Source organism: Gymnoscopelus braueri (genome assembly GCF_963280865.1).
Source record: "Gymnoscopelus braueri genome assembly, chromosome: 9".
Classification (NCBI taxonomy): domain Eukaryota; kingdom Metazoa; phylum Chordata; class Actinopteri; order Myctophiformes; family Myctophidae; genus Gymnoscopelus; species Gymnoscopelus braueri.
Window position 1 is genome coordinate 18489612 of NC_137610.1, and position 25756 is coordinate 18515367.

General features: G+C 40.2%; 1 protein-coding gene across 1 annotated transcript; it reads right to left on the reverse strand.

Moving 5' to 3' along the window:
• Nucleotides 1-7700: 7700 nt before the first annotated feature.
• LOC308091841 (ubiquitin-conjugating enzyme E2 H-like) lies at nucleotides 7701-22380 on the reverse strand. The gene is made up of 7 exons (XM_080437576.1): nucleotides 22075-22380; nucleotides 17992-18068; nucleotides 17524-17598; nucleotides 17384-17423; nucleotides 17140-17192; nucleotides 12665-12793; nucleotides 7701-10886 (listed from the first exon to the last, which is right to left on the reverse strand). The coding sequence occupies exons 1-7, from the start codon at nucleotides 22125-22127 to the stop codon at nucleotides 10762-10764; spliced, it is 552 nt and encodes a 183-aa protein (XP_080293702.1). The 5' UTR covers nucleotides 22128-22380; the 3' UTR covers nucleotides 7701-10761.
• Between the last annotated feature and the right edge of the window lie 3376 nt (nucleotides 22381-25756).

Here is a 25756-nt window from a genome sequence, read left to right on the forward strand (position 1 = left end):
ATGGTAGATTGCATTTGCGTGGTGACCTTGTTATCCTTGCTGTTTTGAGAAATTAGATCTGACTGGGGCACCAGGTGAATGAAGTCAACTACCTGGTAAGATGGGTAGGCTACTCAAGGACCAGGGTGTTTGGGCTCCATGAGACATCACCGATGAGAGCGGTAGGCTTATAGCGCACAGCATCGCAGAGTGTGGATTGATTCTGGCTATAGGGAATGATGGCTAAGTGATTTTTGAGACGCTCCAAATGGGTCCCAAAGCAGGGCTCATCTTCCCATTTCCGGGAGAGATCAATAGCGTAAAAAGCTTCAGAGAGAGAGAGGAGGGTGGGGGTGTCTAGAAGCCATATATTACACAATGTACCCCTGGTCTAAAACACACAGTAATATTTCTAAATTGTTTGAATTTGACTAATTGCCTGTTGTTATAGTTATACTGACATCTTGCCAGTTGCCCAATCGACTGTGAGTCCTTGTAGAGTTAATCTGGTCTGTGATGATGATTAGAACGCAAGTTATTTTTGGACCGATTTAGTATAGCAGGTCTGCCACCCGCTAAGATAACCTACAAGCAGACAGGTCAAAAACACTGCAGTTTATTACGGCCTTATATGCCAGTTTTAGCATAAGATCTGGCATAGGCAATATTTCAGCTCTTCCTCTTCATTTTAGAAATGATATGTCCACTTTATTTAGAACAAAAAGATTAAACATTGGCCAACACCATATACCATGTGATTATAATTACTTTTTATTAGCCTACATTGGGTGAAATAGCGTCGAGGACTATCAATATTATTATTCTTTTTCTTCTAGAAAGTCACAATCTTACCTTCGATTAAACTTGCCCTTCCCTGGCTCGTCATAACTTCACACGATCACGAAAATCTCGAAAATTTAAATTGTATCAATAGCCTATAAGGAAATGAAAAAAGTAGTCTATATTTGCCTTGATGATCCAGAAGGTTTGCTTGTTATCTTTTTCTACATTCTATTTCAGAAGAGAGAAGGCTATTAGCTGGCCTGGCATCCACAGTGTCCGTTTACCTCTCCAAATATCTCCATCTGTTTGGATTTTCCTGTGGATAGGTTAGGTAATTAGTTGGTAAGCATCTTAACCCAGTGGCAGTGGGCTGTAGTAATCCATGCGGCCCTCCTCCCTCCTCCCTCCTCCCTCCTCCCTGGTCCATTCCCGTCTGCCGCGTGCTCAGAGGCCTCGAGCAATTCTCCTCTTTTTACGCACGGGGCGCGCGCGCCGGGGGACACTTGATTCATATAAGGGCTAAATGCTGATTGAGTAAAAAAATTACATTATTAGCACCTTATTGTTAAACAGTACACTACGATGGCCTATACGTATCGTGCCCATAATTGGTGACCTGCAACACAAAAGCCCTATCAAATTATGTTCTCCACTATTACTTTTTTAAGACTCATTATAACATTGATGTTTTGGTCTGACTAGCCATATAGGCTACAGGGTCGCCGGAAAGCTCGCCCCAAAACACGCTCGCCATCAGTTTTTTCGCAAACCGCTCGCACTCAGCGGTTCTTGTATTCTTGTATTTGTTTTACTGAGGATAAGGTTAGAAATAAGTTTAGGGTTAGGCATAGTTTTACTCAGGTTAAGTTTAGGAATACGGTTAGGTTTTGGCACCATTTTACTGAGGTTAAGCCTACGTTAAGTTTAGTTTAGGCATAGTTTACTGAAGTTACTTTTAGGAATACCAGGTGGCGACCGTTCCGAGGTCTTGCCCCGGGGCGACTGTATTTTGGGGCGAGGTATTTGGCTGCTGTCACTGGGCATCTGCAATAGGCAGACTATACCATCTTTTAAGTACATTATGCCAATAGGCTAAAGTATATTTGGTTTATTTCTACTCTACATTAATCACCGCACATATATATTTTTCGATTACAAGAGTTGATATCGATCCTCAATTCACACATTTTCCAAACCAAAAGTAGTTGGCCTACCTACCTATATGGGTGTGGCATCATGTCCTCTGCAGCTCTTTTCAACAACCAGGCGGTCCAAGCTCTCCTTCAGGTTTGTGAATAAGTGTCTTTGAGCTGAGGCCTCTACTCATTATATACAGGTACCCACACACCCCTCTTCCACTCCGGGGCTCATTGACCTGCTGTCGGTGATTAGACAGATGCCCAGGCCTAGGTGGAAAAAGTAGCATCATCCTTTCAGTTGATTTGAATTCGTCAGAGGGGATAGGTTCAGATTACGTCTCTCTTTCAAACTGGTAAAGTTGCACTGAAATCCATCCATGCGCCCATTGTCCTTCCCATACATTATGAAAGAGACGCAGCCGGCGAGCTCGCACGTTGCCACCCTCCTCAGACAGGCTGAACGCCCGGACGCTCACAGCGCAGGGCAACCGATTCCCCGAATGGTAACCGGAAGACTCGCCCCAAAACATGCTCGTCCCCATTTTCTTTCGCAGACCGCTCGCCCCCAGCTGTTCTTGTACTCGTGTATTTGTTTTACTGAGGATATAAGGTTAGCAATACGTTTAGGGGTTACGCATAGTTTTACTGAGGTTAATTTTAGGAATAAAGTTAGGTTTTGGCACAGTTTTACTGAGGTTACGATTAGGATTACATACGGATACCAGATGGCGACCGTTCCGAGGTCGCCGGATTTGCCCCGGGGCGACTGTGTTTTGGGGCGAGTATTTTGATATTCAACTGAATTAGACAGAAGTTGAAACTCTAAACCCCGAATGTGCTCGGAGAGACACACAGGCAACAAAAGAAAGGGATGTTTATAAATATTTCACAAGATAATTAGAAGTGTGCCATTGAGGACGACCTAATGACGATGCAGCGTATTTGAGCAGTCCTCTGTCATGTCTACAGACAGTAGGCTATCTATCCTTTGCAGAGCAAAGGGTGAACCTGCCATGGGACGTTGTCGTTGAGGATCAATGTAGTACTACGCAGCCAATTGTTGGCAATTTAATTAAAAGCTCACTGCAATGTTGAAGATGAATGTTAATATGTTAAAATATTACAATTTAAAATAAATAAAAAATAACACTAATTAGCAGGTGGTATAATAATTATATAGCCTAAATATTCTATAATAAATAAATACTTATTACTTATATAATTATTTATTTATTTCAGGATCAATTACTGTAATGACTGGTGGGTTTCTGTTTTTAGGAAGACTATTATTGATAATTCAAACCCCTTGAAGAGGCTTGAACTTCTTGCTGAGATGTAATTATATTTCTAAATGACAACTTTCATAGTCGACTTTTATTATGCTAGCCAATGATGTATTCACACAACTTATCTTTCCAATATATAATAATGATAATAATAATAAATCATTGTTTATTAAGAGATCACATTATATTGATTGTAAGTCAATTGATGTATGACCTTATCATTTGTTTTTAAATATTCTTTCAGTTTGTGGCTTTCCTGTCAGTCCTACAATATGCTCTTATTTGAGGCAATCACAAATGGTGCTAGAATGCTATTGCATGTCAGCAAGGGTTAAAATGGCAGTAATTTGATCCTGGATAATTGTTAATGTAGGCTACTGTATGTCCTTTATTGAGTGCCAAAGCCACCAACCAATGTTATAGGCTATTATTCAAAAATACATTGTTTCTAAACCTGCAGCAGTTTGCTTTTGGAATGATTTATTTAATGATAGCCTAATGTATAGGAAAAACACCTGAGTTTTATCAAGAAAACATTTCATCTTAAAAATAAGGTGCATGAGTGAGGTAACCTTTACGATGCTGCATAGATACCCAGTTAAAATCTTGTAGGCCTACTTGTACGTTTAAGATCGATATCAACATGATGCAATGCTTGTTTAATGATGATTCAAATTAAACAAAAACTGTGAATGTACATCGTCATGTTGTTTTAAGGCCTTCTTATAATTATAAGACCTTCTCATTACTATATTTTGACGATATATTATAAAGCATTGTGTGATTCCTAAAACTATTAAGCCCAAATAATTATGTGATGAACACTCGATTTAATTCTATGTTGTATTTTTGTATTTTTATATGTGTGTGTGTGTGTGTGTGTGTGTGTGTGTGTGTGTGTGTGTGTGTGTGTGTGTGTGTGTGTGTGTGTGTGTGTGCGTGTGCGTGTGTGTGTGCGTGATTCTTAGAGCACAGAAGAGGAGGGATGCTACCCCGATTATAATTTGGAAGCTACAGACCTTGCAAAAATAAATTAAGTTAGGTTGATCCTTAAACTCCACCCAGAACTCATCTGCCTGCTCATTAATTTTATTAGCCCAAAGTGGCTCAGAGCGGAGGAGCGAGAAGGCATATCACATCCTTTTGGAAGGGCAACAGATGGGAACTTCATATATTTAAATAGTACATCTAAACAACAATATCAGTTTCTTTTTCATAATTATATGGACAACATGACTTAAAATGAGACGTTTTGAATAGGTGACCCTACTGGTAGCAGGAAGGAACTTCACAGTGATGACATCATGAATGGTGGAAGTTGCTAGATGTACACAGAACTTCAAGTATAATATAGGCCCATAAATGAACGTTGTATATGTCTAGCATAAAAAAAGAAAAAATATATGTTAGCAATGCTCTGGAAGCATTTCTACTGTAAAAGGTTGAAAGTAATTGTATATTGTTAATACAGAGCTGGCTGAATAGTTGTGAGACTTAATGCAGCACTATGTAACTTTCCTGTTCTACATCGGATGTCAACCCTTGTTTTACCACTGATAATAGAGCCTGCCTGCTTGGTTAGGGAAGAAATTGAATTTTGATCTTGTGACAAACAAGAAACAGGACTGTGTCACAGGTCGTGTCTAACCTCTAAATGTCTCAATAGAATTCTAGCAGGCAGACCAAATACAACCACCCCAATTGTATGACTTATACTGTATTAACATACTGTACCATACAGATTGGACTAAATAACATTTTATATAATGCAGCTTTAATTATTAAAACCATCAATTAGTTGAATTGAAGCCAGTACCACATACAGTGGCACGTTAGCCTGATTATCAGCCTGAAGCTGCGTGGAGTGGGCGGGGTCTATGGTCTGGAACCAGGCTAGTGGCACGTGGCAATCAGTTTACACACACATTTACATTCAAAGGACCACAATAGAAATAAGCTCTTAAGCTTTTTTGTGTTTTTCTGTCTTTTTGACAGATAGGTACAAATCTGTTCATGTATAGACATTTTTGTCAATACAAATGTAAATCAAACCATATTTTTTTATTGTTGTCCACAGAACCTCCATGTATTATCTTTCTTCCAGACCAGGATGACTGGGGTGGCCCAGGGATTGTTAAGAGGGTCAGATGCTGCCGGCCTGCCAGCTCCTGCTGTTGCCATAGGCGAACATGGATAGAGAAAGCCTCCCCTGTGTTCATTTTGTGCTGAACCAGTGGCTAGGGTACGGTCCTCATCACGGGCAGCAAAGATGTCAAGGGTTTCTACAAGTAAGGCTTATAGCTGAGAGGCCCTAGTGAGCTGCACCATCCCCTGAGGGGCCCTGTACTGGTGGTATTGTGGTGGCTGACTGATCATCAGTGGGATAAAACCTGATTCCACTGTTCACACCCCCTGTTGACCATCATTCCACTCTTAACAGCTGCCTGGGCTAGTGTGACAATATCCTGTCTGGCTGCTGTCGTGGGTGAGCATGCATGCTGCCCCCGAAGTGGAATGGTGACATTATTGGCTCTCTTGCCACACTAAATGGCTATTGTCACTGGGCCCATATGGAAGTGGTGGGCCCTCTGTATATCTACAACTACTATGTCTGCAGTCTGAATCTGCATCGTTGTTGATGACCACATTGGAGTCGGTTCATTGTGAGCATCAGGCAGGGTTCCAGGGTTGCAACTGGACCGGGAACGTTTGTCTGGAAAAGCAAACCTGGAATGTGGTTGGGGCTGAAAAATGGCAACACATTCTCACTCCCAAGCAAATACAAATGTACCCTCAAAGACGATTTGGACAGAGGATATGATGCAGAAAAGCAGGTTCCTATGTTGTCTTAGTTAGTGCAGCTTGGTGGCATAGGCTGCAATCCTCTACTTTTCTTTTCTTGTCTGGTGAACAGTTGTTCCCTGGCTTCACTGGTCAAATCCCACCAGAATGGTCCACTCCTCTGGTCTGGTCTGGCTATGTAGCCTGTAGTGACCATCCTTCCAATGCCAATGCATTGTGGGAAGCTATTTTATCGTTGGACCAGCCAATGAGTTGGGCCGTTATTTCAAACTGGACGCAATAGACGTTGATAGGCCCATCTCGGAGGTAACTTGGCACCTCCATAGGGGATACACTGCCGGGACCAAACAGCGGGGAGTGGTGGCTGCAGGGCAACCCTGGCACCACCAATGGCAGTAGCACCTAGTCTGTGAACAGTGGTGAAAAAAAAGTACTAAAATATTTTACCCAGTGACACCCAGTGGTGTAAAGTAACAAAGAACATTTACTCAAGTACTGCAGGCTACTTGTACTGTACTACTACAATTTTACTTTACTTTACTAGAGTATTTGCAAATTTCAATACTTTTACTTCTACTCCACTACATCTCAGAGACAAATATTATACCTTTACTCCGCAATTAATTGAAAACTTTTGTTACTTTGAAGATTTTGATTATCATAACAAAACATACATTAACTACTTCAGCCCTATATACATTTTGGCCATTTGAAAATAGCCGATCTACAATTTCTCATGCGTCCCCATGAGACATTGTGAGCTTGTAGATCTGCTATTTTATACATTTGAAAACTTGTGAAATGGGACATTCTGCATGAGTAGCATACTTTTGGTACCTTGAATACATTTTGATACCAATACTTTTGTACTTTTACAAATTTAAATTTTGAATTCCAGACTTATACTTGTATTGTTGTAATATTGATACTTTTACTTAAGTAAAACATGCAAGTACTTTTTCCACCACAAACCCAAACACACATACAAAATAAATCGTAAATAATGCATATATTCTCAACGCATTCACAAAAAAAAGAATAAACACAAAGTCAGAACAATAACTGACAGTGTGCATGCTGGGAAATCCAACTCGTCCAATGCCAACACGATTATTAGCTAAAGTAGGAGACTGGGGTCAAATGTAACACCATTTACATTTTCCTTCATAATTCACAGACTACTTGAAATCATCTTTTGTTATAAGAAACATATATATCCACCACTGCATAGGGATGAAGTGGTAAACGAATGTACAATATTTGCCTCCGAGATGTAGTGGAGTAGAAGTAAAACTACTGAAAATTGGAAATGCGCCAGTAAAGTGAAAATACCTCAAGATTGTACTTATGTACAGTACTTGAGTAAATGTACTTAGTTACTTTAAACCACTGCATAATTGATCTGGACTTATTTTTAACTCTATGATCTGGACAGACAGCTCTCTAAGTCTAACAGTCCATCTATTTTACATTTTCTGAAGAAACTGTTTGTACCATAGAAACATATATACTACCAAGTAGTTGCACCGCGCCGCGCGACTGCCATCTGGTGGGTGAAAGATAGAACAACAGGCCACTCAGTTCAGTTGGCTAGAACAATTTTAGATTGATTGGATACTGCATCTACAATTGTTCCAATGTTCCATCACAGAAACTTATATGAAAAGGACTCACAAACAATTGTTCTTTCAGCAATAAGTTAGTATGCAGATATAGTTCATATTTTTATTTATTTATTCAAGGTACAAGGGAAGCACATTTATTTTTTGCCTTTAAAATTGGAGATGTTGACTTATATCCTTGACATAAGGGTTAAACAAAAAAACAAAAACAAATTATAATTCAAATATATCTCTCATTAAAATAAATCCAAATGATGGCATCCAACTGCACCTTGGTTATTCTCAAATGTTCTCATTGAATGGCTATATCCCAAAACAAGGTCACTCCTTGGCAGTTGGGACATGTAGTACTCAGAACTACAGCAAGATTAATTTTATGAACTAGAAACTAATGCATGAATTGTCAATGACAATACATTTGCATCTTTTTTTTGCCAACAGCATGCCAATTTAAAATTTCAAATGCAGGTGGTAACTTAAATACAAGTGGAAAACCCTTGCACCACTGAGGTGACATTTTTTATAGTTTTCATGAGCTAAACATCTCTTTGGGTGTCTTATCAAACTTTTTTTCCCAGTCTGTCAGCAAACTAATCAAGGTATTAATTCATTTTGGATCAAGTTACATTTTCTCCAGGTGAGAAGAAATACACTAATTTAATGGTTAGGTAACACATTTCTTTCTTAAAGAAATAAGCAATCATAGAAACTCATCAGCCATCTTGGGATGAGTACACGCTACAAACATGTAATAAGCTTCATGCCAGTACAATGACATTTGTTATAATAGTAAATCATCACTGCTATGGTAACGTGTCCTTCTTTTTCAACCTTGTGGTGAAACCTCATGTTAACAGGCACATACTGCCTATGTACAGTGGACAAGATTTTAAAGAGGGATCACCTGCATTGAGAACACCATTATACAAATGATCTGAATTTAAACTAATCTAAGGGAGGGCTTCTTGGAGGTGCATCCATATGAGGAACATTGCTCTATTCATCTTCTCCCTTACAAACCATCAAGCCCCAAATCATCTCGTTAACTAACTCTAAATCAAATATGTATGAGATTCATTCTCTTTTTAGGGATGGGATGCAGATCTGCCAGAATTGGGTCCCACCATTTAGGTTATATCTTGTTAAAGAATTTACGTCGCTCATTGAAATAACAGAAGGTATCATTCTATAATGTTGAATGGCAAAAAATCAAGAGCACTTCTGTATGACAATACAAGTAGGTACAGTATAGGTCAAAAGCAGGAACGGGAAAGCACTCCCAATGAGAAGAGATCACCTGCACACCGACAATAAATCCTGATTCATACTTTGTTGCGCATGGGTGTTGCAGTCAGAAAATAGCCAAAATACAAGCTTGTAGATTGGGTAGATTTTGGTATGTGACACCCACGTGCAACTAAGTATACCTCAGGCTTGACAATAAAGGTGGACACATTTGCATAAGAAAGACTAGGGTGTAACATCTCTTTGGAGTGGAGAATCTGATTGAACAAAAAGCAGCAAATCGTCCAAAAGCAAAATAAAGATGTATAATTCTCCTTATCTTTACAGGACAATTAGTTTCCAAACTAGCGTGTTATATAAGTATTAAAACCATACATTATGATAAGATTTACCACCGGCAAAAACTAACTATCCCTACGCAAGTCAAACACCTAGTATAGTTTAACACAAGCAATAGGCAAAGTTAAGAAGTTCAACGATTCAACAAGGACCTGGATAATCCCCCACCCCCACCCGCTTAAGCTCGATTTATACTTCGGACAATTGAGTCACGGGGAGAAAATAGCCACTCTACAAGCTCACAGCGCATCACGGGTGAGCTTGTAGATCCGCTATTTTCCGGGCGATCTCGTCGTACAACAAAGTATAAATCGGCCATTATTCCCCACAGCACAAACACCAAGCCCAGCCCCACACAACACCGCCTGAACTCACAGGGGGCCTACATAGGTGTCCTTCCTGTTTCTAACAGCATTACTGTAGCTCCACAAAGCCCTACACAACTTTACTTCGGTGTCATGCCACAATATACAAAAAGATACTTGGAGAATGACAAATACTTTCCTAGAACGGAGAGGAGGAGATGGAGGAAGTATCGGGAGCCTCCTCTTCTGACATCTGCTGGGCATTAGTGGTCAATGCGTAATGGGTACAGATAAGCCACTGATCTGTCTATTACTTAAAACACACTCACTCACACTCCCATGCACTCACCCACCCAAGTACACACACATGCAAAAAAAAAAACAGATACACTTGTGGCATTACGTAGTGTGATTTCTCAGAGTTGATGTGCTGGTGCATCTCCGTGGGGTGACAACTACGGTGGGTCAGGAGATTTGCATACTGGCCCTTGGGCCTCACCGAGGGCAGTTAGACAGGTCACATGCAGCCATACTAGCCTGGTATAGTTGACTGCCCTGCAATCTGCAACCTCGGAAGTGATAGTTGTAATGGCAACTTCCCAAGGATTCACAAGGTAAAGGCAATGGTATTCAAATGAAAGTGGAGGGTCAGAAATGGTAATGCATACTCGTGTGACTGCCCAGAAAAAGGTGGATTGTCATCCTGCAGTAATCTGATGGCAAAGGGAGAAACAAGCGTGCCTGATGAACCAATAAAATATAGAATAAAACAAATACTCGTCGCAATAAAAAGGTGGTGAGGTGTGGCTGTGGGACATAGCTGGGATATTGAGTGTAAACAGTCTGCTCCTTTTTTTGTTGTGGTAATAGCAATCCATCTAGTCTCATCCTCGCAGCCTCGTTCTCCCAGGGAGGCGTCCTGCCCCCTGTCTTGTTCAAGTTTGGACTGGCTGGGGAGCAAAGGTCAAACAGAGCCAAAGCCTTGGCAGGGACAGCAGCCACAATGGATCATGAAAATGAATAATGCTCCTCCTTTCTGCTGTGGGTAGGGTCTCGGGGTTGAGAGACGAAGGGGGAGATAACGGATAGCAATGAGTTCCTAGAGGAGAGGGACATACTGCAATATAATCCTGCAGCTCCACGTATAGCGATAAAAATCGTTTTAGTCGTAAAAAATAGTCTCGTTTAAATATGAATATAATAGCAAGTTTCTGTTCTTTAGGAAATGATAGTCTGTGTGGTAGAGGTCAGCTCCCCTTCACTACAACTCCATATCCTGAGCCTCATCCTCCGAGAAGTCTGACATGGAGCTCTCAGACGAGGAGTCACCGGCTCCCTCCTCTTGCTCCTTTAGGGCCTCTTCTGTGGCATACTTCTGGATGTACTCTGTGACAAGGGGAAGAAGGGAGAAAGATGCATCGTTTTGTCAATGTGAAGTCTACTGCAACTTGTTTCTACTCACTCAAACACAAGTAAAAACACAAGCACAAAAACATACACTTGTGGCATTATGTCGTGTGACTTCCTGGGGTTGATGTGCAGGTGCAGCTCTCTCAATGTTTTCATAGCCATTTTCATGACAAAACGGTTGGTCAGGACATTTGCATACTGGCACTTGGGCCTTGTTTTCCCATTTCCCTGGGCTTAAGTCACCCCGTCTCTACCCTCCTTTTTTGGTTTTACATTAGGCCTACAGTGAGTACCTGGAACTTTTTCGATGGCTTCCATATCAAGGTACCAAGAAGGCTATGGGGATACAGGAAGAGTGGGCACTAGATTTCCCTAGTGCCCATAATGTTTTGGTGCCCAGAAGTTTTAAATGTTACTAAGAAGTTTTCAGAGACCAGGAAGAACGAAGAACCGCATGTCAGGAATCAATCTGTATCCTTTATTTTGGATCTTCATCACAGATAGAGAGACCCCTGTCGTCTCCACCAAGAGCTCCCCCATCCAAATGTGTCACATCTTAATACCCTTTTCAGAGTCACACAAGAACAGCTGTCAATCCTAACATGGTTGTTTTACTAACTCACACATACAGTCGACATTTGGAAATAGGTTGGCGTGAATCAGCTGCTGTAGGGGGGGTTGTGATGGAACCCCCACAAGGAAACATGCTGAGTTCACAGGTTACCAACAGGTGTAGGTCAGAGCCGTCTATGACACATAATCTCAGATGAACATTAGTATAATTTGTTCTTGCTACCACGGGTAATGTGTTAACACTGCAGACTAGTGATTGGTCAGAGAATCGTCCAATCACGGAATGACGGACACATATCCATGGATGGGAAGCTTGTGAATATTGTTGTTACGGTCAGCCGTTATTGTTTTATATTCGTATCTTTTCTTTGTGATCATGTCTGCTGTGTGTAATTGCCATGCAAGACTACATTTTGTTTTTGCTGTGAGAAAACACTAATTAGCTTTGTTTAAAAAAAAGAATTACTGAGTAGAGAAGGGCTGCCTGAGATCACATGCAGCCATACTAGTCTATTATTGAAACCAATATTGCAACTTCACCGCACTTTTTAATACACAAAAAAAGAAAACACAACACATGGTTCCTGTGACTAAGTATAAATTAGGCTTAAAGTGGCAGTTGCTAACATTGTTTAGCTGGACCACGCAGCGGTCTGTTGCTCAGTCTCGATCTCTCCCACATGTTCAAGCGCAAACTGAGAGCTGGTGGCAGCATATCACAGATGATGTGCTTATTTAGAAAGATATCAGGGAATAGTCATGCTTAATTGGTAGCAACCACAGAAGTAACTGGTTTTATATCTTCATATTCTGTATTCTTAAACCAATAAAAGTGATTGCAAACCATAACACTGTATGTGAAAGCACATAGACACAAATGTTGAGCAACAATGGTGGACAAACGACAAACCCCAGTATCTAATGCCAAAGACGAGAAAGAGAGTTGCAGTTACACAAAGTAGCCAACTGCCACTTTAAGAAGGGGGGGATCCGGGGCGCCCGATAGCAGAGTGGTTAGGGCGGGTACCACATAGGCTCTGATGCCTGACAGTGACTCCCAAGTTTGATTCTCAGGCCAGGTGGACCATTTGCTGCATGTCACACCCCATCTCTCTCCATCGTATATCAATAAAAAGCCTGAAAATTGGCTTTAAAAAAAATAAAAGAAAGGGGGATCCAACCTTTGATCTTGTGCTTGTAGTCCTCTGGCCGATGAAGGTACATGGCAGCTGCATCCCCATTCAGAGGGTCGATGGGATTAGGGTAGGCTAGCAGCTGGGGGAGGAACGACTCAAAGATGTTGGTGAGGTCTGGAGGATGCGGAGGGAGAGAAAGAGTTTTATTTAACATGGTGTATAGGAATCATAGACATATAAAGGTAGACGCCTCATTCGGCTCTGAAGCGTCTGTATCTCGGGCGCGCTTCCTGCTTCCGCAGGGCTGCCGTGTGCGTCACACACGCGGAAGTTCGGTAGGCCAATCAGAGGCAGGTGGGGGCGGGTCATTTTGTAACCCAGCTTTTAACCCTTTAAGAGGCAGCAGCTGTGCGCAGCATCTAGTTAGTTGGAACTTGGCAAACTCCACATCTATTTGTGAAATTCAAATAAGAGACATGGTCCTTTTTCATATCAAGGTCCATTATTTATTCAGCATTTGAGTCACGGAACACCGTTTGATAAGCTTTAGCCTCTCACACCCAAAACGTAGAATATGTTATCGTTCGATAAGATGTATGTCAAAATAACAATTGTTTACGTTCTCTAATTGTGTACTTGTTTAGTAAGTAATGCAGATGTTTAACAATTTGACTCTTGACAGTGTGAAATGTTATACTCAAGATTTAAAGATCTATAAGGGTCCATTTGGTTATCAACTCTCCATCATTTAGCTGGGTACCACCTGGAACCCCCCCAAGGACCACTGGTGGTTCCCGGACCACTGGTTGAGAACCATTGCACTGACAAGTCCCGGAAAAGACGCACTGTGATTGGCCAGTAGTCAACGCACTGTGAGCGCTGTGATTGGCCAGTAGTCACTTTGAGTGACAGGTTCCCTGCGGAAGACGGAAGTGCCGCCGTGTATTGCGATACAAGTCGCCCCAATGAACTGCAGAGGCCAATGAGGTATCTAGGTTTCTAATATCTATGATAGGAATGCCATGAAACTCCATGATTGTGACGATGTGGCTATCATTCCACTGTAACATAGGGTGAACATAAAGTCAATCAATAGGTTTTTGTTATAACGTTTTGTTTTTACAATATTCAGCTGCCGCATGCTATTGGTAAAGGAAACGATATTAACCACATGAACCATAACGTCTGTATTCTGGGGAACATATAGGAAAAACAGCCGATCTACAGTACTAACTCATAACTCGTCGTGAGCCTGTAGATCGGCTATTTTCAGCAAAGAAATTGGGCGTAGAAGGAAAATAAGGAGGGGGCCTACTATAGAGCCCTCTAGTACCCCGGTCAACAAACGCTTGAAACCCACCCAAAAAAAAAGCATTGCTCACGCTCTTTATTGTGTGCGGAAGTTTGTGCACGACTGTTGTAGCCAAAACTGGCCACAGCGGGACGTCTGGTCAATGAGTTTCAATGACAATGCGCCCGGAGCGGAGAAAAACATCTGTGTCTGTGCATGGCCGGTCATTCATTAACATGGGAGCGTAAAAAAGCGGTGTCCGCACGCTTGCACACCCTTTAGGTTTCAAGGGTTAAGTATTTGGGTTTCAAGAGGCCGCTCTTGATTGTTGAACGGCCTCCGTACATTACGATAAAACAAAACTAAAACTAAAAAGAAAGAAAAAACGTAGAGGGATCAGGGCTCCAAATTGGTTTGAGGAACGGAAACAGTAGGAGCAGAAATAGAAATGGAAACAGCCTAAATATAGGCCTAAATCCGAACATAAAAATGTTCATTTGAACTGTTCATTTGAACTGTTCATTTGAACTGTTCATTTGAACTGTTCATTTGAACTGTTCATTATCAGTTATCTCCATTATCAGTTAAATTACTATGATTATTATATTTAATCAGTCAAATATTTCTGTCCAAAATGTCTTTAGATCTACATCATGTTTGGTGTGCCTTCATTGTTTATCAATGCATGCTCCTTGAGTGCAGCCAGGCTGCCTTTACTATAGTACACTAGACACTAGTCTTTCTGTACTTGAGAAAGCTGTTGTATGCCGTTTACAATAACCCAAAGGAGGGTCTTATGCTTGTGGAACATCTAAAATGAGATGTAAAATATGATCATGTGTAAATGTGTAATGTTAAGTGTTGTGACAGACAGACAGTGATCATTCTTGTTCAAGGTGCATTTGTGCTCATGGTACCAGTATGCCGACTCTTGCAGAGTTTACCTGCATGCAAGCCAAGGTCACTCTGCTATATTCTAAACAGGGTCATATAGAGATATGTACTATATAAAGAGCTTAATTAGACTCCAACTCCAAGAGCACCGTGTGTGTGTATAGGCACAAAGTAATGCGACACCTAGCACTACTAAGAAATTCAAAGTTGCTTGTTATCGGTACTTCTCTTAAGTTATTTGAGGATACAAGCTTAAATTAGGCTAGGTCTGTTAATGCAGTGGTTCCCAAACTTCCCCAAAAATGTGATGTCTCCCCTGGACCCAAACTAGTGAAAATAGCCGATGCATGTTGTGAGCTAATAGATTGGCTATATTCACTCTTTTCACTCCTTCTTAACTCATTTCCTGCCAGAATTATTTCAGATTTTTGGCTGTAGACTGCCAGAGATTTTCCATTGAAAAAAAAAATTCTCAGGAGCCGAGATACAGATTTTTTAAGTTAACAATGAAGTGGATAGGAGTTTAAATCTTTGATATATCATATCTCCTTGGTCTTTGGGTCTAAAAATAAGAAAAAAAAAAAAAAAAAACTTTTTTTTTTTTTTTAAATAGAACGCAGATCTGCGTCTTTGGCAGCCAGACGAGAAATTAAATAGAACGCAGATATGCGTCTTTGGCAGCCAATGTGTTAAAAGTATTTTGTCCCTCTAATAAAAAGAAATTGAATTATTTTGAAAATAATTTCTGGGGAAATTTTTTTTAAATCTATTTGACATAATAATTTTAAACAAAATGTAGGAAATAAAAGGGGTATTTACTCACGACCCATAAAAATGTGACTGCGACACATATATGGGTCCCGACCCACTGAATGCATTAGCCAGGATTTTCATTTCGTGGTAACGTTTTTAACATACAGCCAGGTCAAAAGGGGAGCAATGCATGGAGAATAAATCTGTCATGTCTCCTACTTTATCACCTGGACAGGTCTGATTTCTCTGTGATTGACTGGTACAGTAAGTTCAAGTATGATACACACAAACACTACAGGTTCCAATCAGAACTGAGTCAAATGGTAGGATTAACGGGTTTGCGTGGTTTTCTTTTTCTTTTTCTATCCTACTTTGGCGAGATCCCATGTGAGTCCAGTCCACGTATTAGAGTAATCATTAACTGCCAGATGATGTCAAATAATAAAAAGGATAGTTATCCTGTTAATTTGGAAGCAGAACATTTTAATATGAACTTGTGTCATTTATTTTTTAGCCTATTTGACATCAATGTTATTATTGGTGCCAACAGCGACACATAAATAATCACATATTGCATACATTAACTGCTCATGGGGAGCTGCTCCGTGACCAACAGTATAAGACCTGTAATGGGCAGCTTCCTCCTGGGTGTGAATGTGCATAACTGTATGACTGTAAAACAGGGCGTTGCTGAAAAAGAGAACTTGTGCTCAGCGAATCTACCCTGGATCAGTGTAAAGGTTTTAACTGGTTTAGGAACGGGGATGGAACGCAAGAAAGGAAACATTACAATATTGGTTCTGCTCTGAATGAACCGGATGAAAAGAAAAACAAAAAAACATTGACATTACCACTACACCACAAGGCCCCAAAAATGTCCTGGGTGTTTAGTCATTTCTAAGCTAGTGACCAATTAGAGCACCCAACAGCTGAATATAATTGCTCCTAGAAATGCCATCCAACAGCTGAATACCCCACTTCCTACTTAAAAACAGAGATAAAGACATGGCAGCACAAGTTCTACTTACATGTGTTGAAAGGTTTTAATTTGACCCGTTATACTATCAGTTAGACACAAATAACCTCTTAAAAATAACTACATCATTCTGCTGATAAATAATTAACATATAAGCACATTATAATTATTGTTAAAAGTAAAATAAAACACATGGAATAGAAGTTTAGCATTTTATGTTAGCCTAATGGTAACTCTGGTCACAGCCACAGAGGCTTCGAAATTCAATTGGAATGTTCACATAGGTGTACAAATGTTGACTAATCACACAAAGGTGACTTGAGCAACTTGTGTGGACAAAGTTAGAAAACTGACTCCATATTTGAGCCACAGTTTGTTCTGTTATGTGATCTTACAGGCTCTGGGTTTTATTAACATTCAGAGCTTGGGGCTCAGAATGGTCAATTGTGGTTGAAATACGAGTAGATTAGGCCTAGATGTTTTCTGTGAATAAACTGTGGAATAAACTGTTACGTTGTCTGTTTCATCACTGACTATTAATGCCAGTCAGTCCAAATTAACCAACTAGTACAACTATTAAAAGGACTATAATGTAACAGTTCTTACCATAGAGAGCTGTCCATGTCTGATTGATAACATCTAGACACACAGTTCCTGACCTGAGAAAAGAAAAACACAGTTAAAGCAGAGTGGGGGCATTGCAAGAGTCTGTCAAGGTAAAGAGGCCAGGAAGCTTGTAAAACATTAGTTACATAGGTTGTTTAACTTGCCAGAGAGTTAAACAAAACAGATCTATGTATTTACACAAATGACAGATGAATCATTAATAGATCATGATAGACCAACTTACGCTTCATCAATGTTGGGATGGAATATTTTATTCATGAATCCTGTAAAATAAAAATGAAATAATATTTAGTCTCTTAAGTGATGATGGTGGACAGTTTCATTAATGTTTTACTGTATGTGAATAAAGCAAATATTCCATACCTATTGATGGTGATTTGAATGGGTACTTATCTGGAAGGTCCACTCGAACCTTCCACACTCCTAACTCATAAGGTGCTGAAACAAAAGAAAGAACAACACTTGAATCAAGTCACCACAAGATCCATTTCCAAATAAAATGTAATCAGGCAGAACAGTGTTAGCCTACAAAGAGCGACAATTTGAGTTGCAATTTTTTTTTTACTTTAACAAATAGGGAAATTATAGCTGCATTCATTTAAGGCCATTTGTTCCAGGTCATGTCCTTTTTGAGTAATATACTCAACCTATTGATCAATTAAAAGAAAACATTTTGGGGCCAGATTTAAGTGATTTTGCCTCATATGGGGTGCTTTAAAAAAAAAAGAAATACACCCATGATTCAACAATGTTACAAACATATCCTGTGAGATTCATGCAAAAAACAACTTTGCGCTTTACCCCTTAATCAAAATAATAAATTACTCTTACTTCCTGGTGGCCCGTGAAACTTGACCACGAACTCGTTGAGTCCACTAAGGATGGTTACCTCATGCTTGCTCTCGATGCTGACCTCTGGTCAAGGAAAAGACATACCAAAAACAGGCCACATAGAAATAAGTGTAACAGGGTGCTCACTGCTCACTTAGTCAACAACACATTCTTTTGAACGGAGATGTGGGATAAAGTGAAAACCAACTGGCATCCAAAAAAAATGGAATGTAGCATCTAGGTAAAAAAGTTGGTCAAGCCAGCTGAACTAGCTTGAACATAGGTCAAACACAGCATCAATAATGCAGTAATACAGCTCAACTTACTTATCTTGCACGTAACCTGCGCTGATCAGAATTGAAAAGTTCTAGTGGCATTATCAGAGGGGAAATTCCTTGTTACAACAGGTTGACCCAAATCTGATTCATATTTCACATAAGAAATGCTATGGATGAGTGAACAAAAAGTATAAAATGTACTATTGAAATGAACATTGCAGGGTCTTTCAACTTTATGGCAAATATAAGTGTATGCCTCTGAACCATAGATTATATGGCATGGTAAGCACAAGAATTCACAAAGCTAGAGTGTGAGGTAACTGAAGGCTGGGTACTTTCTTCTAGCTGTCTAGTATAGGTAGCATAGCCACTAGAGGGGATGGGGGTGGGGTGACTTCTGTAGGGAGGATGTGTCATAATTACCAGGTGTGGTGACAGGCTGTGAGACTAGACTGCGTTGAATGTTTGAATTGACACACAGCCTATGTATGCGTTTGTCACAAAGAAACAGGAAAGTGTGTGTGTGGGGGGGGGGGGGGGTCAGTATCATACACAAAAGCAACAAAAGCAACAGCTACTCTACATTTCACCATCCTGTCATACTGTTAGTCACTGTAGACCTACTTTTACTTTATTTTGCACATACTGTACGTAGTTTGATTCGACAAAGCACCAAACCTATAGCTAGAAAACTAAAATAATACTTGACAGTATAACATCAAATTTGATTAACTGGGATAATCTAGTCTAGTGACCTAAAGCAGGGGCCCCTGTAGTGATGAAGCCTGTTAAAGGCACTGTGAAATTTGTCATCTCTGGTCTCTTCTGTCTTCCCCCTGAGGTAGTCCATACCAAAAGCTATAACGACTATTTGTGACATTACGGCAGTTATTGTTTTTAGGGTCTTCAGGGTCATTGATCTTGAGGAGAGGCAAACAACCTAGACCGACTCTGCTATTAATCCATTCAAGCTATGTCTTAAACCCTACATGGTCCATATTCGAGTAGTGGCTTTGAAGCTAAAGAGAGATAAAGCAGGGGAGCAGAGACTGATTTCTTACAGGCTCAATGGCTCATCTGTTTAACCTGTTCACGAATCAAGTTGCCAAGCATTAACATTTTTGTCCTGTGAAGGTAAAATTCCACTTTATAAGCATGGAATCTATCAAATATATGGCAGACAAAAACAGATGTAAAAGAAGAGGAGGAAGAATTTTCCCATAGTTATGGCAACAGTCCTGAGCGCCAGCATGGCCTGCTGGCTTTTGCAGTCACCTATCATCTGTTAAACAAAGTAACGAAGTTAAAGCCAGTTCATCACGTAATCAAACCATCATTTGAGTGTCTGTTCTGTTTTTTTTACCAAGCTAATTTGGCATGTAAAATAGTGCTGTTGTAAAATGGTAGTCAGATCCTACATTTATTATACTGCAGTGCACATGTAACACTAGTTGGCATTTCAATGAATTCTCTCCCTCTCCCATTCACTAAACTATCAGCTCTGAACAATACATTTTGTATAGACCCCTGATAAGAACCACTATGCGTGCGCAGGCCAAAAGGACAAATAATTGGTCTATAGCATAATTTACAAGATAACTCCATGAAAGTAAAAAAAAATCAACCCGTAAAATAGAGTTTTTGAATCAAAAGACAGTGATTGAGTGTCATTAGCAGTGGTGTAAAGTAACTAAGTACATTTACTCAAGTGCTGTACTTTTGAGGTATTTTTTTTTTTACTTTACTAGAGTATTTCCAAATTTCAGTGCTTTTACTTCTACTCCACTACAATTATTTGAAAACTTTAGTTACTTTGTAGATTTTGATTACTATCACAAAACATATATTAACCACTTCAGCACTATATACATTTCGGACATTTGAAAATAGCCAATGTACTTGTAGATCTATTTGCAAAAGATTTGAAAACTTGTGAAACGGACATTCTGCACAATGAGTACTTTCTACTTTTGTTACTTTAAGTACACTTTGATACCAATACATTTGTACTTTTACTCAAGTATTTTTTTAATTCTGGACTTTTACATCTATGTCTACATTGCAGTATTGATACTTGTATTTAAGTTAAAAAACGTTTACTTTTCAAATAAACTTTATTTGAAATGATTCAGGGTGTACTAGTTTCATAAGGCAGGAGCAGGTCTTGAGCATGTTGGTTGGTTAAATCCCAACCCCCATCCTGCATGTGCTCCGTACAGCACGTTTGTTGTTCCTCGATCAGCTGTCTCTCAAGCCCCGCCCTCTACCATTTTCCGGATAGTAACAGGCTGACCAATCAGACTAAGAGCTCTACTGCAGGACAAAAACAAAACAATTCAGCTCACGCTGCTGTCTGGACCTTTATAGGCCAACTTAACATACAATCTGTTGCATAATAATATTATATTCATATTTGGAGCACTGATATTATATGAGTACTTATCGCATGCTCAGTACACGTGTACGTTGTCAAAGGATTTTTTTTAACCAAAATAAGAAACTGTAAAAAAAGACAAAAAAGGGAAAAAGTAGTGATCCAAGTTTCAAATGTGTACAGTACGTTCTTAAAACGGAGATGACACCGCGTCTCAGACACAGCAGGTCTCGTGGAAAAACACGCCAACCGTGACATTTTTAACGACGTTAAAATGAGTCCCGGGCCGATCGAGGCCCTTTTCCTTTCTATCAAGCCATATTTAGGCTATACTTTGTGTATTGTCCCACCAAAAGAGTATAATCAGGTCAAATGATATGTAGTATTATAATAACTATACTACATTTGATCTCTGTCGTCGATAACGTAAAGCTAAGTTCATGTTAGCTGCTAACAATGTTTGCATCAGCCAACCAGTTGGTTAACAGATGACGTTATATTTGACGACATTTTATAATCCCTGCCTGATGTGATCAAGCGTCTGTCTGTTTAGTTCTGTTCGACTTCTGTGATCACTTAGCGCGGATATAAGGCTGGTTTGTCAAGCTAAAATCCAGTTAGTTGGGCCAGGAAGAAAAACAAACAGCCAGCGTTGCCATGTCGGCTTATTATAAGCGACCTAAGGCTTATTTTTCTGTAAAGTTGCGTGAAAATAATGGGTTGCGATTTTTGGGGGCAATTGGGCTGGTTTCTAAAGTGTAGTTGCTTAATTGAGCTGGTTTCCTAATGTTGTTTAAACCAGTGGTTCTCAAACATTTTCAAGTCAAGAACCCCCAAATTAACATGTATTTGTCAGCGGGCCCCATCTGAAAACATGTTATGCCAAGCTCACAACGCGTCGCATTGTGAGCTTGTAGATCGGCTATTTTCAAATAGCCAAATGTATATATACATTTGTCATACATATGTTTGAAGGGCGAAGGGCTAGCTTCTTTTAGGCTTGTTTTCATACACCTGGTTGCTTATTTATCTCACAAAACATGGCAACACTGCAAACAGCCTGATAGCTCCCTAGCCAAGCTAGTTTAGCCTGCTAATATTATGCCAACCACAGCATCCGAACAGGCAGTGGGCAACAAAAAAAATGATGAATTTTCAACTGATAAAAGTAAAGACGCGACGCAGTATCGATGACAGTATTGTGTCGATCCCACTTCTGACACCGTTAATCATTGCATCAAACGCTTAAAACATCAATTCTACACAATCATTGTATATAATTCACGTTACGACACGCAACAACAGTCGTGGCAGCAGTTTCAGAGAGCTGTCAGCTATAGGATAAAAGGATAAAAGCAGCAGACATGTTGTACGTCATCATGAACACAGTGTTGTTGTTGTTGTTCTTGTATTATAATGATAAAAGGATACAGTTTCACCACGTCCGTGTCCATTCGCCTCTTGCCCGGACTTGGAGACGACATTTTTGTAACGTTATTCCCGATCAAGTGAACTGAAACGTCGCCTTATGATACTAGTTAATCTTCTACCTCGACAACAACTCGACGCGGTTGGAATGATGTTAACAACAGTCTCCCAAGTTGATCCATAAACCAGATCCCAGGTGGAGCATCGTCATCTACTCATCTGTCAACTGTGTGAAAAACGTTTGTCTGTCTGCTGTTCTGTTCTGTTCTGTTCGGATTCAGAACCCCCTGCCTATCTAGTTCTGTCCTGTTTTCTACAACAAACACACCAAAGGTGTCGTCAATGATGTCATAAATAAGCGTCCTCGGGAGTTAGACGGGGATCAGTGTTGCCAGGTTTTGAGAGATAAACAAGCAACTGTGGCTATTAAAACAAGCACAAAAGAAGCGAGCCCTTCGCCCTTTAAACATAAATACATTGGCTACTTGAAAACAAACGATCTACAAGCTCACAATGCATCACGATGCGACGCGTTGTGAGCTTGTAGATCTCCTATTTTCAAAGAAATCTTCAAAAAATGTGGAATATTTCTGACACAAATCTTGTATTTTCAGATGGGGCTTTGTGGACAAATACATATTAATTTGGGGGTTGATCCTGAAAATGTTTGAGAACCACTGGTGTAAACAACAGTAGTTAACCCAAATAAACAACTACACTTTCCAAACAAGCCCAAAAAACGCATCCAGCAACCAATATTTACAAGCAACATTGCAGAAAAACAAACCCAAAGTCGCTTATAATAAGCGGACATGGCAACACTGACTGTGGGATTAATCTATGGGATTAATTCGTTCCATAATTTACAGTTCCGGCCTAGAACGGATACGGAAACGGTCTGCATGTATGTCTGTGTGCATAGATATACATTTGGAAACCTTTATATGTCTATGTTTGTGTGTACATTGCCTAATAAAGTAGGCGGGCTCAAGACCGGATCTGAGCATTGAACAGTAAATGGAAATCCGTGCTTTCGGGCTCAAATCTGGGCCTTTATACTATTGCGACCCTTGATTCGTGTCGCCACTTTTCTCAGTTGTCGAGTTTTGTTTTCGAGTGTTCCTAGAAAAGGGGTTTTAGTGACTATGCATGTAGCCTTGTAGTCTGTGCGGACTAGACACTTCCGCTTGTGTGTGACGTCACTGAGCTATCCTTGGTATTTTTATTCTAGCCTGTCCTGAAGCGTCTCTGCGAATGACATCAACATAGACCAGCAGCACCAGACTATGCTTTAATTTATCATTCGTCGCACGACGGTGTCGCGCACCAAAGATAGCAGATCTACAAGCTCACATCGCCTCACGTCGCGATACGTTGTGAGCTTGTATATCTGCTATCTTTGGTGCGCGACACCATCGGACGATGGGGCATATACATCAGGATAAAGTATCGAGAGGAGGGGCCGAAGTATAGAAGTACGCGTGCCTCAAATAGAAAGCTCAAACTCGTTATTTTATGAAATGCGAACATTTAAATTGTGATGATAAACGTAAGTTCCACGTGTGCAAAAACACATTTTGTTCGCTGCTAGAGCATGCGCAGTATGCAGCAAACTGCAGTTGCTCAGAGTGAATGTGCTGGAACGTGTGGAATAAAGACTGCTTGTTCTAGTACGTTTATAGCTATGGTTGAAATAGCCCAACCTTATTGCATTGAACAAGGGCCGTTGTTGTTTTTCTAAGTTGTTTTCTGGCTACTAGAGCAGTGGTTCTCAACCTTTTCAGGCCGTGACCCCGCAAAATAATCATATTTGAACTGGGGGGGACCCTCCACCCTGACAAGCACTTGGAAGTGTAGGAGTTGAGGCATTCAGTTTAGTTTGACTCACTTAAATATTGTGTTAGCCCATAACTCGAAAAGCATATGAGTCCAGGGTGTGGTGGGCATGTTTATGTATCTATGCAGATAGCTATGTATTGTCCTCTTGTGTGCAAGCTTAATTTAGGCATAAGGGAGGTGCTAGAAGAAAGGCCATGGGGTCACCAAAATGATAGGGTTCATGCTGGAGTGGGGACTATCACACTATTCACCATCACACTTTTGCGCCTATTTGCAATCAAGTTATCAAATATTCTAATAATATAAGAATAAAATAAGAGATATTTTACTATCAGTGCATTAGTGGATTTACCTAAGCGTTGATAAAACATCACACTGTCTGATGAAGACCGTGCTGCTGATATTGCATCAATAAAGATGATAGGATCTCAATTTAGTGTGCTGACATTTTTTCTGCATCACACGTATGCTGATTTTGTCCTGCACAGTGTTAATTTATAACTCTGAAGGCATATGAATGTAACCAAATGCATGCACATTTGGGTAGACTACAATTTCAGGGTTACATTAACACTGAGGATTTTACTGTGTACACTTGGATTTCGGTCGGAGCAGTGCATGGTCTACTCTACTGGTCTATTTATTTTAAGGGAATACATTCTGAATGTTAAACCTAATGGTATTTGCTTGGGTTTCTTCCTACTACATCCAGACACAAGACAAGCAGGAATGACAGAATCAGAGATAAACCAATGGGTTATAGTTTATGCATAATCAGTAGCTTGTGTTCTCTGTATAGATCATGCCTATATTTCATGAACCTCTTATACTTCTTTAGTCATTCATCACTCCATCAAGTCAAGGTGTGCGTCCCCATTGCATATCATTGTAACCACTTAAGCTCTCTATACTTTTGCCGATCTAAGCATTGGCTATTGTTTGCTTTTATTAATTAAGAAAACATTGGAAAATAGAAATGCAAGGTTGAAAGTGGTTAAAAGCCATGTAGAACAATGTACGTATATAAAACTCAAGATAACCAATTGTAACCCACAGCAATGTGGACTGGAGGGACAACAACACAGAACAGCAATGCACCATAGTGTATTTAATCCACTATGCTGTTCTCAACCATTAACTACATTGGTATTTGCTCTCTCACAACAGTCAGATTAGATAACCATTGAATGGATCACATTTGAGAAGGGCACTACAACATTTTGGTATGTGGTGCATTCTGGGAATGTACTGGGACCCCCGATCTGGTCGCGTTCAGAGGGGTTTGGGGGACCCCGGCCTCTAGGACCCCAAATATATTCTGGACGTGTTTTGGAAACACTAGATCTGTTCTATTTCCTCCGAGGTGGAAAGACTGGTGACGCGAGGTTAGCTCTGTTCAGAGGGGTTTGGGAGACCCCGGGTCTGTGACCTCAATATGTTCTGGGAACAAATAAGTGGTTTGGGATCTCAAAACCAGTATAGCATCACGATAATTTCCATGTGGTGGCTGAACAGAAGAAGGATTAATTTATAGTCATAATATGATACTCCTGATTATGTATTTTGCTGATAGGGAGCAACTTGTCTGATTAGAGAAAGAAAAACTACAATTGTAACATGAACGTTATTATTTATTTATGCAGCACAGCTGGAGCACAGAAAAGACCTGTAATTTGGCATGTATTAGACATGTTGTGCACAACAATGCAGTTTTCACATCATTCAGCCCACCCTACTCATCTCCACATTAGACATACACCAGGTCAGAAGAGCAATCTTTTAAGATCTTGGGAAATTGTTCTCTTAGAGTTGATTCTTTGCTCGATTCATTCAAACAAACAACTTC